The sequence below is a fragment of the Stigmatopora argus genome, chromosome 7 (assembly GCF_051989625.1).
Source record: "Stigmatopora argus isolate UIUO_Sarg chromosome 7, RoL_Sarg_1.0, whole genome shotgun sequence".
In the NCBI taxonomy this organism is placed as follows: domain Eukaryota; kingdom Metazoa; phylum Chordata; class Actinopteri; order Syngnathiformes; family Syngnathidae; genus Stigmatopora; species Stigmatopora argus.
Window position 1 is genome coordinate 3021779 of NC_135393.1, and position 13002 is coordinate 3034780.

At 45.8% G+C, this 13002-nt stretch overlaps 1 protein-coding gene across 1 annotated transcript in view; it reads right to left on the reverse strand.

The window, feature by feature from the left end:
• Window positions 1-13002, reverse strand: part of adcy9a (adenylate cyclase 9a) — a 56156-nt gene that overhangs the window by 4581 nt on the left and 38573 nt on the right. The window contains exons 7-10 of the mRNA XM_077606166.1: window positions 11603-11762; window positions 4351-4493; window positions 4068-4097; window positions 2113-2395 (exon numbers count right to left, since the gene is read on the reverse strand). Of these exons, the coding sequence (XP_077462292.1) occupies window positions 2113-2395; window positions 4068-4097; window positions 4351-4493; window positions 11603-11762 (616 nt within the window). The remainder of the gene's footprint in view (window positions 1-2112; window positions 2396-4067; window positions 4098-4350; window positions 4494-11602; window positions 11763-13002) is intronic.

Below are 13002 nucleotides of genomic sequence, written 5' to 3' on the forward strand. Positions count from 1 at the left end.
TTGAGATACGAATTTAATGTGTTCCGGGACCTAGCTCGTACGTCAATATACTCGTATCTCAAATCAATTTTTCCCATAACTAAATACAAATTAATTCATTCCTACCCTCTGAAAAAACACAAAAAAGGTTATTACATTGGAAAAAACATCTTTTTATTGGTTCTAATTCACCACCTACTCATAAAGTAACAAATACTAAATCTAGTGGTTATGATCTTCAATACAAAACTGGGACATTACTCAGTACAGAATGACGGCGCGGACGAGAGAGAGGACAGGGGAGAGAGGACAGGGGAGAGAGTTGACGAACGTGCTTGTAACATAACATTATCTTTAAATTTAACTTAAATGAACTTAGATTACTATACACACACTTAAAAATAAGTTTTAATCTTATGTTACACTAAATTAAAACCTTCTTGTGCGATAGCCGAGGCAAAGATGTTAATGTATTCCACCGCGGGTTTCGAGGTGGAACTTCCTGCTTCTCATTTTTTAAAAATTTATCAAACAAGCCACGACTCGCTTGGAAGGGGTTACGCTTGTGTCTTTTTCAGATGCTTGCTTTGCTTTCAAGTCCATGTAGCTTCCGCTGGCTTTTTTGCAGTTTGTCAACTCGGTCAAAATGCAACCTGTACGGCCCAGTGCTCGTAAATACCTTTACCCGAGGGAGATGCGGTGAGAAAGACAATGCGCTGTTATCATAAGCAGTCTCTCGCCTGCTCAACCACTAGGCTGTCTCGTATGCCCGTATCTCAAATTTGTCTCGCATCTCAAGGCAAATATTTGCTCAAAATTTTCATTGTATCTCAAATTTCTCATATGTAGGGGCACTCGTATGTCAAGGTATTACTGTATGTGTAATTTTCTTTGTTTTGTGTGTTAAGAGTTAGTTTACCGCAACTGGTTTGTAATGTACTGCTTTGAAACCATCAACATTGGACCTTTTTTGAGAAACGATTAGATATCTTGCAATATACAACCTTGGTCAAAGTTATCTAAACACCTTACCATTCCATAGGTTGAGAATATATCGCAAAACCTTTGACCACGGATGTACAGTCGAATAAAATAACGTGGTAACTCGACATACGAGTGGCCCGACATATGAGAAATTTGATTTACAAGTAAAATTTTGGACAAATATTTATCTTGAGATACGAGAAAAGTTTTGATATACGAGCAGACAGCGGACGTGAGAGGCTGCTCAAAAGAACATATGGGCACTGTCTCTATCCCCGCAACTCCCTCGTGTAATGTCTCTCTGGTCGCAACTCCCTCTTCTAATGTCTTTGCGAGCACTAGGCGGAGCGTTGCATTTTTTCAGTGTTTGTTTATTCCCGTTAGTCATTGCGAATGGCGAGGTGATCGCTAATACGAGAGTTATATATACTACTCGTTGGCAAGTGGTCGTGCGTTATGCTATTGTGAAGACATTTGTGTGCATAATTTTCAGAATATTTTGAAAGGAATACAAAAGCAAACTACCATCGATAGGTTGCATCTGAAACTCAGGGTGGAGGCGGGGCAAACAGAGCCAACCCGGCCGGGAGAAGGAAGGTATGAAAATGTAAAACAAAATTAGAATTAAATTTAGTGTAAGGTTAGATTAAATTTATTTTTGAGTGTTTGCATCGTGATCCAAGTTCATTTAAATTTGTTTATATTATTTTACGAGCGCCTTGCCGTGCAAAAAGTTTCCCCCCCTTCGCCTCCCCCTCTCTGTCCCTCCGCGAAATCCGTCTAATTTTAGTTCTATTAAACACATTTTAGTATACTATTAAACCACTAGTTATTTGATACTTTGTTAATAGATGGCGAATTAGAACAAATAAAACATTTTTTTCCAATCCAATATCCTGTTTTTGTGTTTTTTCAGAGGGTTGGAACAAATTAATTTGTTTTTAGTTCATTTCATTGGGAAACGTTTGTTTGAGTTACGAGAAAATCGACATTGAGCTCAGTCGCAGAACGAATTAAGCTCCTATCTCGAGGTACCACTGTATGTCATTGCTGATCATCGCCGTCATTTTTTTTGCTCGAGAATGAGTGCTCTTATAATTGCTCAGCCGTACAATAAAAGTCTTGGGATTTGAAAAGAAGAATAGCAACCTTGAGCTGGTCAGCAACATGGATAGGGATTATGTTGCCCAGTAACCACTCTGCCTGGTCCCGCATCGTCTGGATCTTGGAGCGGTGCTTGTCCGCTTCCACGTTGCCATGGTAATGCAAACGGTAGCTGACTTCGAACTCGCGGTTTAGGAACCAGACAAGTAGAAGAAGCAGGAAGAAGGCAAGAACTGCTTCTGACACCAGTAGATCACGGGGTCTAAGAGAACGGTCATGGTCTATAACTGTAGTTGACCCAATATTCCTGAGCAGGGAGATGTTCAACCTGGGGGACAAAAAAGATGGCAAGTGAAAAACTAAAACAACAAAACTAAAGAAAAGGTTTGAAAAGCATTGAAACGGTAATTAGATCATCTGGCCCACTGTTTCACCCATTAAGACTGGATCTATTTTGTCCAATTCCTCTAATACCAGATTGTTCCTTCTCTCTCACAAGGCACGAATACCCCCAACATCACTTCTAATACAGTCATACCTTGAGATACGAGCTTAATGCGTTCTTGGACTGAACTATGTCGATTTATTCGTATCTCAAATCAACATTTCCCATAGGAATGAACTAAATACAAATTAACTCGTTCCCACCCTCTGAAAACACAGGATATTAAAATATTGGAAAAACATTTGTATTGGTTGTAATTCACCATTTACTAACAGAGTAAATAATAACTCATGGTTATGATGTTTAATAATAAAATGAGGCATTATTCAATACAACGGGGAGTTCGCGGATGGGTGAGAGAGAGAGAGAGACTTGACGGATGCGCTCGTAACGTAACAAACATAAACTTTAAATTTAACTTAAATGAACTTAGATTCCGATACACACACACTTAAAAAGTTTTGATCTTACGTTACACTAAATGTAAACCTTCTTGTGCAATAAACAAGGCAAAGAGGGGAATGTAGCCAACTGCGGCTTTCGAGGCGAACTTCCTGCTTCTCCATACCTATTGGCGAGCCAGCTCAGTCACGCGTCTACTACACGTGTTTTTCCATTATTTCGTGCTTAATATCGATTGTCATCACACTCCTTTTCTTTGCACTACCCTTCATTGCGCCGGCTTGCTTTGGATCCATTGTGTTTCCTTTAATTCTGCACTGACTAACGCAAAAAACATGGGAAAATGCAAGCTCCGCCCAGTGCTCGTAGATATCTTTTATACACGAAAGAGATGCGGCAAAAAAGACAGTGCGCTACAATGATAAACACCCTCTCATGTCATGGCCACCTGGCTTTCTCGCATCTCGAATTTTTTCTCGTATCTAGAGCGAATTATTTGCTCGAAATTTTCCTCGTATCTCGAGCATCTCGTAGGTAGAGCTGCTCGTATGTAGAGGTACCACTGTACATTGTATAAAATACAATAACAATAAAGGCATTAAATTTAATTCAATCCTTACTGTACTGTACTACTGCATGAATAGAACATGTTTTTGTATTATTATTTTAATAGATTAATGAATAAATTTCCTATCATTTTCTTTCATTTTTGTCAGTTTCTCACATCTTTCATACAAATGTGGCACAGGATCATTTTTGAAGGGTTTAGGTGTTAGTTTTTTGAGGACCATGGAAGGAATTACAGAATTTACATATAAAGTACTGCTCTACTAAAAATCCAAGTTACGAAAAAGGTCTGGAACCAATTATTTCGTAAGTAGAGGTACAAATGTATGCGTCATTATCAAAAGAAGTGACAATTATCAGCCATGTTAGCTAGTGCACAGTGAGAGTGATAAGGACATAAGGGGCTTTGTGGAATCATAGGATTGTATAAAAGCCAGCTGAAAATGTAGTTCTTTATAAAAATAAATAAACAAATGAATAGCTAAATAAACAAATAAATAAACTATTATAGGCAAGTCAATGCTCCTTTTCACTCAGGAAATGTCACTTATCCATCATACATTTCTCTTCCTATGGAGACACTCACCCATGAACTGGCAAGTTGTTATTACCGGAGCTGAAAAAAGAAACCTGTGTCAATCACAACTGCAGTCATGTACACATAACACACATATACACAAAAAATATGATGAACTTAGTATATGGCCACAAGAAACAATATGCTTAAAAACAAAAAATATGCTTAAAAATTACTGTTTTAAATGTTTTTGTTAAATAGTAGGAAACAATACAAATATTGAAACATGCACAGTGGTGCTGTATCTTTTTTTTCTAAATAGGCAGGATAAAAAACCATAACCGACTTGTACCTGTGCAAAGGGCTATAGAGCAACAGCAACATGGCAATCCCAGTAGCAGTTGCAAGGACTGAACGCATCCAAAAACTCAGTTGACAGAAGTTGCAATATTGGATGATGGCGATGATATTGGCACAGCACAAGAACATTGTCATCTAGAGGAAATGAATTGGAGAAATTCAAGAGAGTTCAGAGTACATTCTCATTTGCACGTTTGAAGATATTTGGGCGTAACTACGGCAGTTTCACATTGGAATACAGCAATGCACTACACTAAAACAACATGAGCAAATTAGTTTTCCTTCTTCATATCTGGAGAAATTGTGCCTTAGATTTACTGCACTCTGCTAATTTCTACCACACCACCATGCAGTTAGCCAGGTAGCTAACTAGGTTTGCCTACACACAGATATTTTCAATTCAGTCTGTCATATCAGATGAGCCACAGCATGAATTGTGTGATTTTGCACTTAAATAGTTGACTTTGCTTATCACAGTATGTGAACCATTTACAGCAGAGGTCTCCAAACCGATCCTGGAGGGCCGCTGTGGATGCAGGTGTTTGTTCCTACCGATCCAACACCTATATAGCTCAGCCTTCAACACTATAATACCGGACATTCTGGCTGACAAACTCTCCCACCTTGGACTATCCTCTTCCATCTGCTGCTGGATTAAGAACTTCTTAACCAGCCGTTAGACTTGGTCCCCACCTCTCTTCCTAAATTACACTGAGCACTGGCTCCCCTCAAGGCTGTGTACTGAGTCCTCTTCTGTACTCCCTGTACACATACGACTATACACCGACCCACCAGTCTAACTCCATCATCAAATTTGCCGATGACACCACTGTGGTCGGACTCATCTCAGGGGGGATGAGTCTGCCTACAGAGATGAGGTCAACAAACTGTCTTTGTGGTGTTTGGTGAACAATCTCACACTAAACACCACGAAAACTAAAGAAATAATCCTGGACTTTCGCAAACGCAGCACAGATATGACCCCACTCCTCATAAATTGAGTATGCCTAGACAGGGTCCAGTCCTTCAAATTCCTGGGGGTCCAGGTCACGGACAAGCTCTCCTAGTCTACCAACAACACGGCAGCGGTGAAGAAGGCCCAGAAACAACTCAATTTCCTGAGCGTACTCAGGAGGAACAACTTGGACACTAAGCTTCTGGTAACCTTCTATAGAGCCACTGTGGAGAGGATCCTGGCATACTACATTACAGTGTGGTACGCTAGAAGCATGGCAGCAGACAGAAAGGCCATGCAGAAAGTGATCAACACCACCCAGAAGATCATCGGCCGCTCTTTGCCCTCACTGGAAGACATTGCCAGCCCTCACTACCTCAGCAGAGCAGGGAACATTGTCAGGGACCCATACCACCCTGGTCATAACCTGTTCCAGCTGCTGCCCTCTGGCAGACGCTACAGGTCTCACAAAGCACGGACAAATAGACTTAAGGACAGTTTTTCCCACAGCCATCAGGACTCTGAACTTGCGTTAGCACGACACACAATCCCTTCTGTGCAATAACAATGTGCAATATCTTAGATCGTGCAATATTTTAGAATTTACCTTGCCAGGATGTGACTTTTTATGCATTTATATTAGACTTTTTATACATTTATATTACTTATTTATGTTTTTTTTACTGGGAAAACGCACTTTGTGGAGTAGCACCACCAATTTCATTATACGCAGCTGTGTATGATGACAATAAAGGCTTTTGATTTGATTTTGATTTGAAAAACCCGCACCCACTGCGGCCCTTTCTGGAATAGTTTGGAGACCAATTTCAATAAGCACCGCTTATTGAAGTACGAAAGATCACATGTTGATTCAATCCAATATATTCCCCCTACCAGAGGATTTAAGCAAATATACTTTTTTTTCTCAACTGGAGGGAATGTGAGGTTAATGAAAAGTAGTATTCGAGCCACAATTGTGCAGGATATGGTTATAGAAATTCTCCTCTGTCATGTGTCAAATTGACAATACTTTACAGGGACTATATGCAAACATGGATGACAATATCCAAAAATAAAGAGAGGACAGTATTTTTTGCCATTACTCGGCGCTCTTGAAGTTTTGGGCAGGTGGATATTTTATAACCTTTTAAAAATTACAGAGGAAATAATTTAATACTAATTGTGGCAGAAATTCACGGCCAAACTCACAAAGAAAAAAATCTGTAACTACCAAAATGTCAGAAAACTTTACAAACAATTTCACATAACGGAGGAGAATTTAAAATTGAAGTAATTCAAAGTATAACTCTAGTTGTCAGCTAAAAAAATATAGTAGATACTGTGATCTTTCTACACTTCCCGGCTTCAACTTTTGGCTTCACTACATTACGGATGTTTTTCTTGGAAAAAAAGTTTTTAAAATGTGACAATCCACGCTGTAACTCGGAAGCGGAGGACTCAGCACAGAAGAAAAAAAATGGCGGGGAGTGGGCGGTGGCCATCATTTTTATCCAAAATTAGAGGGTGGATTTTTATCAGAAATGCGAGCCCTGTGCGACCTTACACTGTGGCCCTTATTTGAAAATAAAACTTGCTCGGCAAATTGGACGGAGGAGAGCATCAGCGAAGGGGGATTTTTTTTTTTGAAATGCGAGGCCTGGGCGATGTTACGGTGGACGCTATCGGCCTTGTCTGAAAATAGAGCATTTTGGCCAGCGAGAATGGCGGGACGTCGAGGGGGAGCAACGTGGATGTTGAGATTCCATTTAAGTCCGGGAAGTGGGCTGACCTCGTTACACTTGCCCGTGAGGAAGTGGCGGGTTGGTCGGTCCATCGGTCGTCCGGTCTGGCCCATGAGGAAGCGGCGGGTTCAGCGGTCATCCGGTCCGCGCTGTGAGGAAGGTGCGGGTTGGTCGATCCAGCGGTCGTCCGGTCCGAGAGCGATCCGATCCAGCCCGTGAGGAGCGCCGCTGGGCTGGCCAATTCAGCAGTCGTCGTGAGGAAGTGGCTGGGTGCCTTGCCATGGAGCATGATCTGACGCCAGCCACCTCGTCCTTAGAGCATGACGGGACGCCGACCGCCTCGTCCAGGGAACATGACGGGACGCCGGCCGCCTCGTCCTGGGAGCATGACGGGACGCCGGCCGCCTCGTCCTGGGAGCATGACGGGACGCCGGCCGCCTCGTCCTGGGAGCATGACGGGACGCCGGCCGCCTCGTCCTGGGAGCATGACGGGACGCCGGCCGCCTCGTCCGGGGATCATGACGGGACGCCGGCCGCCTCGTCCGGGGATCATGACGGGACGCCGGCCGCCTCGTCCGGGGATCATGACGGGACGCCGGCCGCCTCGTCAGGGGAGCATGACGGGACGCCGGCCGCCTCGTCCGGGGAGCATGACGGGACGCCGGTCGCCTCATCCTGGGAGCATGACGGGACGACGGTCGCCTCATCCTGGGAGCATGACGGGACGACGGTCGCCTCATCCTGGGAGCATGACGGGACGACGGTCGCCTCATCCTGGGAGCATGACGGGACGACGGTCGCCTCATCCTGGGAGCATGACGGGACGCCGGCCGCCTCGTCCGGGGAGCGTGATGGGACGCCGGTCGCCTCGTCCTGGGAGCGTGATGGGTCGCCGGCCGCCTCGCCCTGGAAACATGGTGGGTCGCAGGGGGCTTTGCCCTGGAAACATGGTGAGTCGCAGGCTGCCTCGTCCTCGAAACATGGTGAGTCGCAGGCTGCCTCGCCCTGGAAACATGGTGAGTCGCAGGCTGCCTCGCCCTGGAAACATGGTGAGTCGCAGGCTGCCTCGCCCTGGAAACATGGAGGGTCGCAGGCTGCCTCGCCCTGGAAACATGGAGGGTCGCAGGCGTCGCGGCCGCCGTCATAGAGCATGCCCCCATCTAGTGGTGGGACAGGCGCTTGGAAACGGGGCGTCGGCACGGGCGCTCGAGCAAGGGGCGTCGGCACGGGCGCTCGAACATGGGGCGTCGGCACAGGCACTCGAGCAAGGGGCGTCGGCACGGGCGCTCGAACATGGGGCGTCGGCACAGGCGCCTGATGACGGGGGGGCAGGATTTGGTCTTGGATGTTGAGATTCCATTTAAGTCCGGGAAGTGGGCTGACCTCGTTACACTTGCCCATGAGGAAGTGGCGGGCTGGTCAGTCCATCGGTCGTCCGGTCTGGCCCATGAGGAAGCGGCGGGTTCAGCGGTCATCCGGTCCGGGCCGTGAGGAAGGTGCGGGTTGGTCGATCCAGCGGTCGTCCGGTCTGAGAGTGATCCGATCCAGCGGTCGTCCGGTCCGAGAGCGATCCGATCCAGCCCGTGAGGAGCGCCGCTGGGCTGGCTAATTCAGCAGTCGTCGTGAGGAAGTGGCTGGGCGCCTTGCCATGGAGCATGATCTGACGCCAGCCACCTCGTCCTGGGAGCATGAAGGGTCGTCGGGCGCCTCGTCCTGGGAGCATGACGGGACGCCGGCCGCCTCGTCCAGGGAGCATGACGGGACGCCAGCCGCCTCGTCCGGGGATCATGACGGGACGCCGGCCGCCTCGTCCTGGGAGCATGATGGGACGCCGGCCGCCTCGTCCGGGGAGCATGACGGGATGCCGGCCGCCTCGTCCGGGGAGCATGACGGGACGCCGGCCGCCTCGTCCGGGGAGCATGACGGGACGCCGGCCGCCTCGTCCGGGGAGCATGACGGGACGCCGGCCGCCTCGTCCGGGGAGCATGACGGGACGCCGGCCGCCTCGTCCGGGGAGCATGAGGGGACGCCGGCCGCCTCGTCCGGGGAGCATGAGGGGACGCCGGCCGCCTCGTCCGGGGAGCATGAGGGGACGCCGGCCGCCTCGTCCGGGGAGCATGACGGGACCCCGGTCGCCTCGTCCTGGGAGCATGACGGGACGCCGGTCGCCTCGTCCTGGGAGCATGGTGGGTCGCAGGGGGCTTCGCCCTGGAAACATGGTGGGTCGCAGGCTGCCTCGCCCTGGAAACATGGTGGGTCGCAGGCTGCCTCGCCCTGGAAACATGGTGGGTCGCAGGCTGCCTCGCCCTGGAAAGATGGTGAGTCGCAGGCTGCCTCGCCCTGGAAACATGGTGAGTCGCAGGCTGCCTCGCCCTGGAAACATGGTGAGTCGCAGGCTGCCTCGCCCTGGAAACATGGTGAGTCGCAGGCTGCCTCGCCCTGGAAACATGGTGAGTCGCAGGCTGCCTCGCCCTGGAAACATGGAGGGTCGCAGGCGTCGCAGCCGCCGTCATAGAGCATGCCCCCATCTAGTGGTGGGACAGGCGCTTGGAAACGGGGCATCGGCACGGGCGCTCGAACATGGTGCGTCAGCACAGGCGCTCGAGCAAGGGGCGTCGGCACGGGCGCTCGAACATGGGGCGTCGGCACAGGCGCATGATGGGGGGGGGGCAGGATTTGGTCTTGGTAAGCGGGGAATTTGAACAGGCAGGTGAGCGAGAGGCAGGAAGTAGAGGTGGCGAATGGGGTGCCGACGCGGGTGCTCAACCGTCGAAGACTGCCCCACTCCTCTTTCCTCGCGCCGCCTCCGGAAAGACGGAGACCTGCACTTTCATCGTCTTCATCCTCTATTTCGTCTTGAAGTTCGGTTAGCCGTTTCTCATTGCTTTCAATTTGTTCCGTTAATTCTTGTCTAGACAGTTTCACATTCTTCTTTTAGCAACCGTCTGTCATCTTCTATTTCTACTTTTAGCTTATTTATCAGTTCTTTAATGTCATCCATTTTGTTAGCTAGTAGTTGTCCTTAATGTTACCGTCGCCGTTGACCACCACACTTGCTAGCAACTCACCGAAGTTTCTTTTTCCATCCGGAGGTCAGCAGCTCGAAGAAGCAGGTGTAGGTAATTTCTCACTCTAGCATCCCAGCCGATCGATGGTCAACTATTGACTGATGGTTTTCTGTTTGTTTTATTGTATTCCATTCGTTCATGAAAAAACATCCAACCACCTTGAGAAATTGCGGGTGCTAAGCTATAAAACTGACTGACGAAACTTCTCCGCGGTTCACGCACACTAAGTTTTGGACCTTCACGTTAAAAGTCACGCACGGAATATGAAGATATAATATAATGATATATGATAATATAATAATGCACAATGAACTAATATAATCAAAACAATGTTCAAGAAAGTAACAAGAATAAATATGATAATTGCTGAATTAGGTCATTTACATAACTAGAAATTTTTATAAAAGAACAACAGTCAACTGACACCCATTGTTGTGGAGATGTCGTAGCAGACCGGTTGAGGTGTTGCAGCTAATACAAGGTGGTTTCGTTGGAGTAACAGGGTATACTGTCCCATTAACCAGCATAAAATAACATGCAAACCCCTTGCTTCTACTTGAAGTTTACAAAACTATGCTTTGTAAAATGCTCTTTCACACCCCTTTATTGTCGGAACAGTTGGGATGCCCAGTTAGTTGACTGCAGTGTTACCAAATTTTGAGAAGGGGAGAAAATAAATCTCATTCACCTTCCTCCTTTTCTAGTTAAGAACATGTCTTTATCCCTCTTCTGATACTATACTTTTGATGATTATTTAGGTGGTTGTAGAGTATTATAGCAGCGCATCACTTTCGTTAATGACAAGTGTTCCCATTAGTGGCAGGAGGAGGAGCCGGGGTCCCGTATAATAGGTCTCCTTTTGTGTGGCTCTTAGTGAAGTCTTTTTGATCTCCTCACTTTTTGGTAGTTTAAATAACAGCACCATGTTGTTTAGTTCATTGTCGGATCCAGGAAATGCGCATAGTAAAAGGCATTGTGTTATTCGTCCTTACTAAAATGGAAATCTGACTGACTTATATGTTGGTTGTGTCATGTTTTGTTGTGGTTTGGTGGTCGGGTTTGTTTTCCCTTCTGTGTCCTATCCGCGGGATTGCCAATGTGTTTCACTTGGTGTGTTTTTCCAGTGCTCGTTCCCTCGTGTGACCCCAAACTACCCCGAGGATCTACTAGTCCCAAAAGCAATATAAAGATAAGGGAGGAGTAAGACGCAAATTAGGGTGAGGCAGAGGTCAAAATGGAAAAATAAAACACAAAATTCTTTGTGCCTTTACGATTTACTAGAAATATAAATAAATCAGTATAGCCACAATACCATTAATGAAGGCTTGTAAATTGTAAGGAATGCAATTATCTGTCCAACACAAAAAAATGCAGTAATATCAAAGATTATCATTAAGTTATGTTATATAACCCTAGTGACATTATGAGTGATTATTTCTAGGATTCACACAGATTATCTTTCAGAACCCCCTGGTTTACCTGAAGAGATAGCTGAACACTGTAGGTCAGGTGGGACAAGACAGAGATGGCTGGTAGTGAAACTAACACAGCCCCAATCATGTGTCGAGCAGTCCACCCAGATACCGCCAGAAGCAGAGAGCGGGTACAGTTCATCACTTCCTCCAGATAGAAAGCCATGCTGCAGGAGAGGAAACACGACTGTTAGTCTCACACACAGAGATCTTTACAACAAAACAACAAAATGTCTTATGGTTTGGCTTCACTAAAAACATTAGGGAAAACATTGGGTGTGTTTACATCCACAAAGCATATTGAATTTCCATTCGCGATTTAAGCAAATTTTAATAACCCTAAAGTAAGACGTGGTGTTGGTTGATTCGACGCTGATAGTGACAAAAACACTCAGCGGAAGTTTTCTTCAATGGTGGAATAGCTGTAGATTCAACCACCCATCTTTGTAATAAAACAAAGCTGTTGGGGTTATGTGCATATTATTATCATTTATTATCCATTTGCTATAAGATTTGCCTGAATTTGAATGCATTCTTGTTTTAGACCAGGGGAGCCCAATATGTAGATTGCGATCTACTGGTAGATCGCCAAGGAATTATTGTTAGATCACCAAGGTACTATTGGTAGATCGCACGACAATAACATTTTGACCCTTCCCCTCTGTTGATTTCCTTAGCTAGGCTCTTATGAATTTGGCATGTCCCCAGTAAGCTTTAGCGTGAATCGAGAGTGGATTTTTACCCCCATTCCCTGCCGTATTATTTAAAGAGTCTAAATTTTGGGAATGTCAGGGTTATTAGTGTTACATTATTATATATTTGCTCGCAATGAAGAACGCTTTGCTTTACTTAGCTTATTAGTCTTACATTATTATATATTTGGATTGGATTGGATAACTTTATTCATCCCGTATTCGGGAAATTTCGTTGTTCCAGTGGCAAGAGGGTGAGGATGCAGGAATAGGAAAGGCATTTTAGACATAAATAGATAGGTAATAAGTAGGTCAAGAAATAAATACATGAATAAATATATAATTAAATAAGCGTGTTGCTTAGCACATATATACATACATACATACACATAAATGTACATGCATGCATACGGTAGGTCTTAACATTTTAACATTTTAATATTTGGTTGCAATGAATGTTTTGAGAACCATCAACTTCTCACACTGTCGTTCACACCACTCCCTTGGGAAGATCCAGAGGACTTTCACTTGTTTTGACTTCTCACAGTGTGGTTCACACCGCTCCATTGGGAAGATTCGGTAGACCTTCAATTGTTTTGAGAACTGAGATGCATGTTGTAAATTTAATGTAATAAACAGCGAGAGAGATGCGTCTAACGGCAGAATGATCTTGGACAAATACGCGTCAAGATCGATTCTCTCTTGCAAGAACACT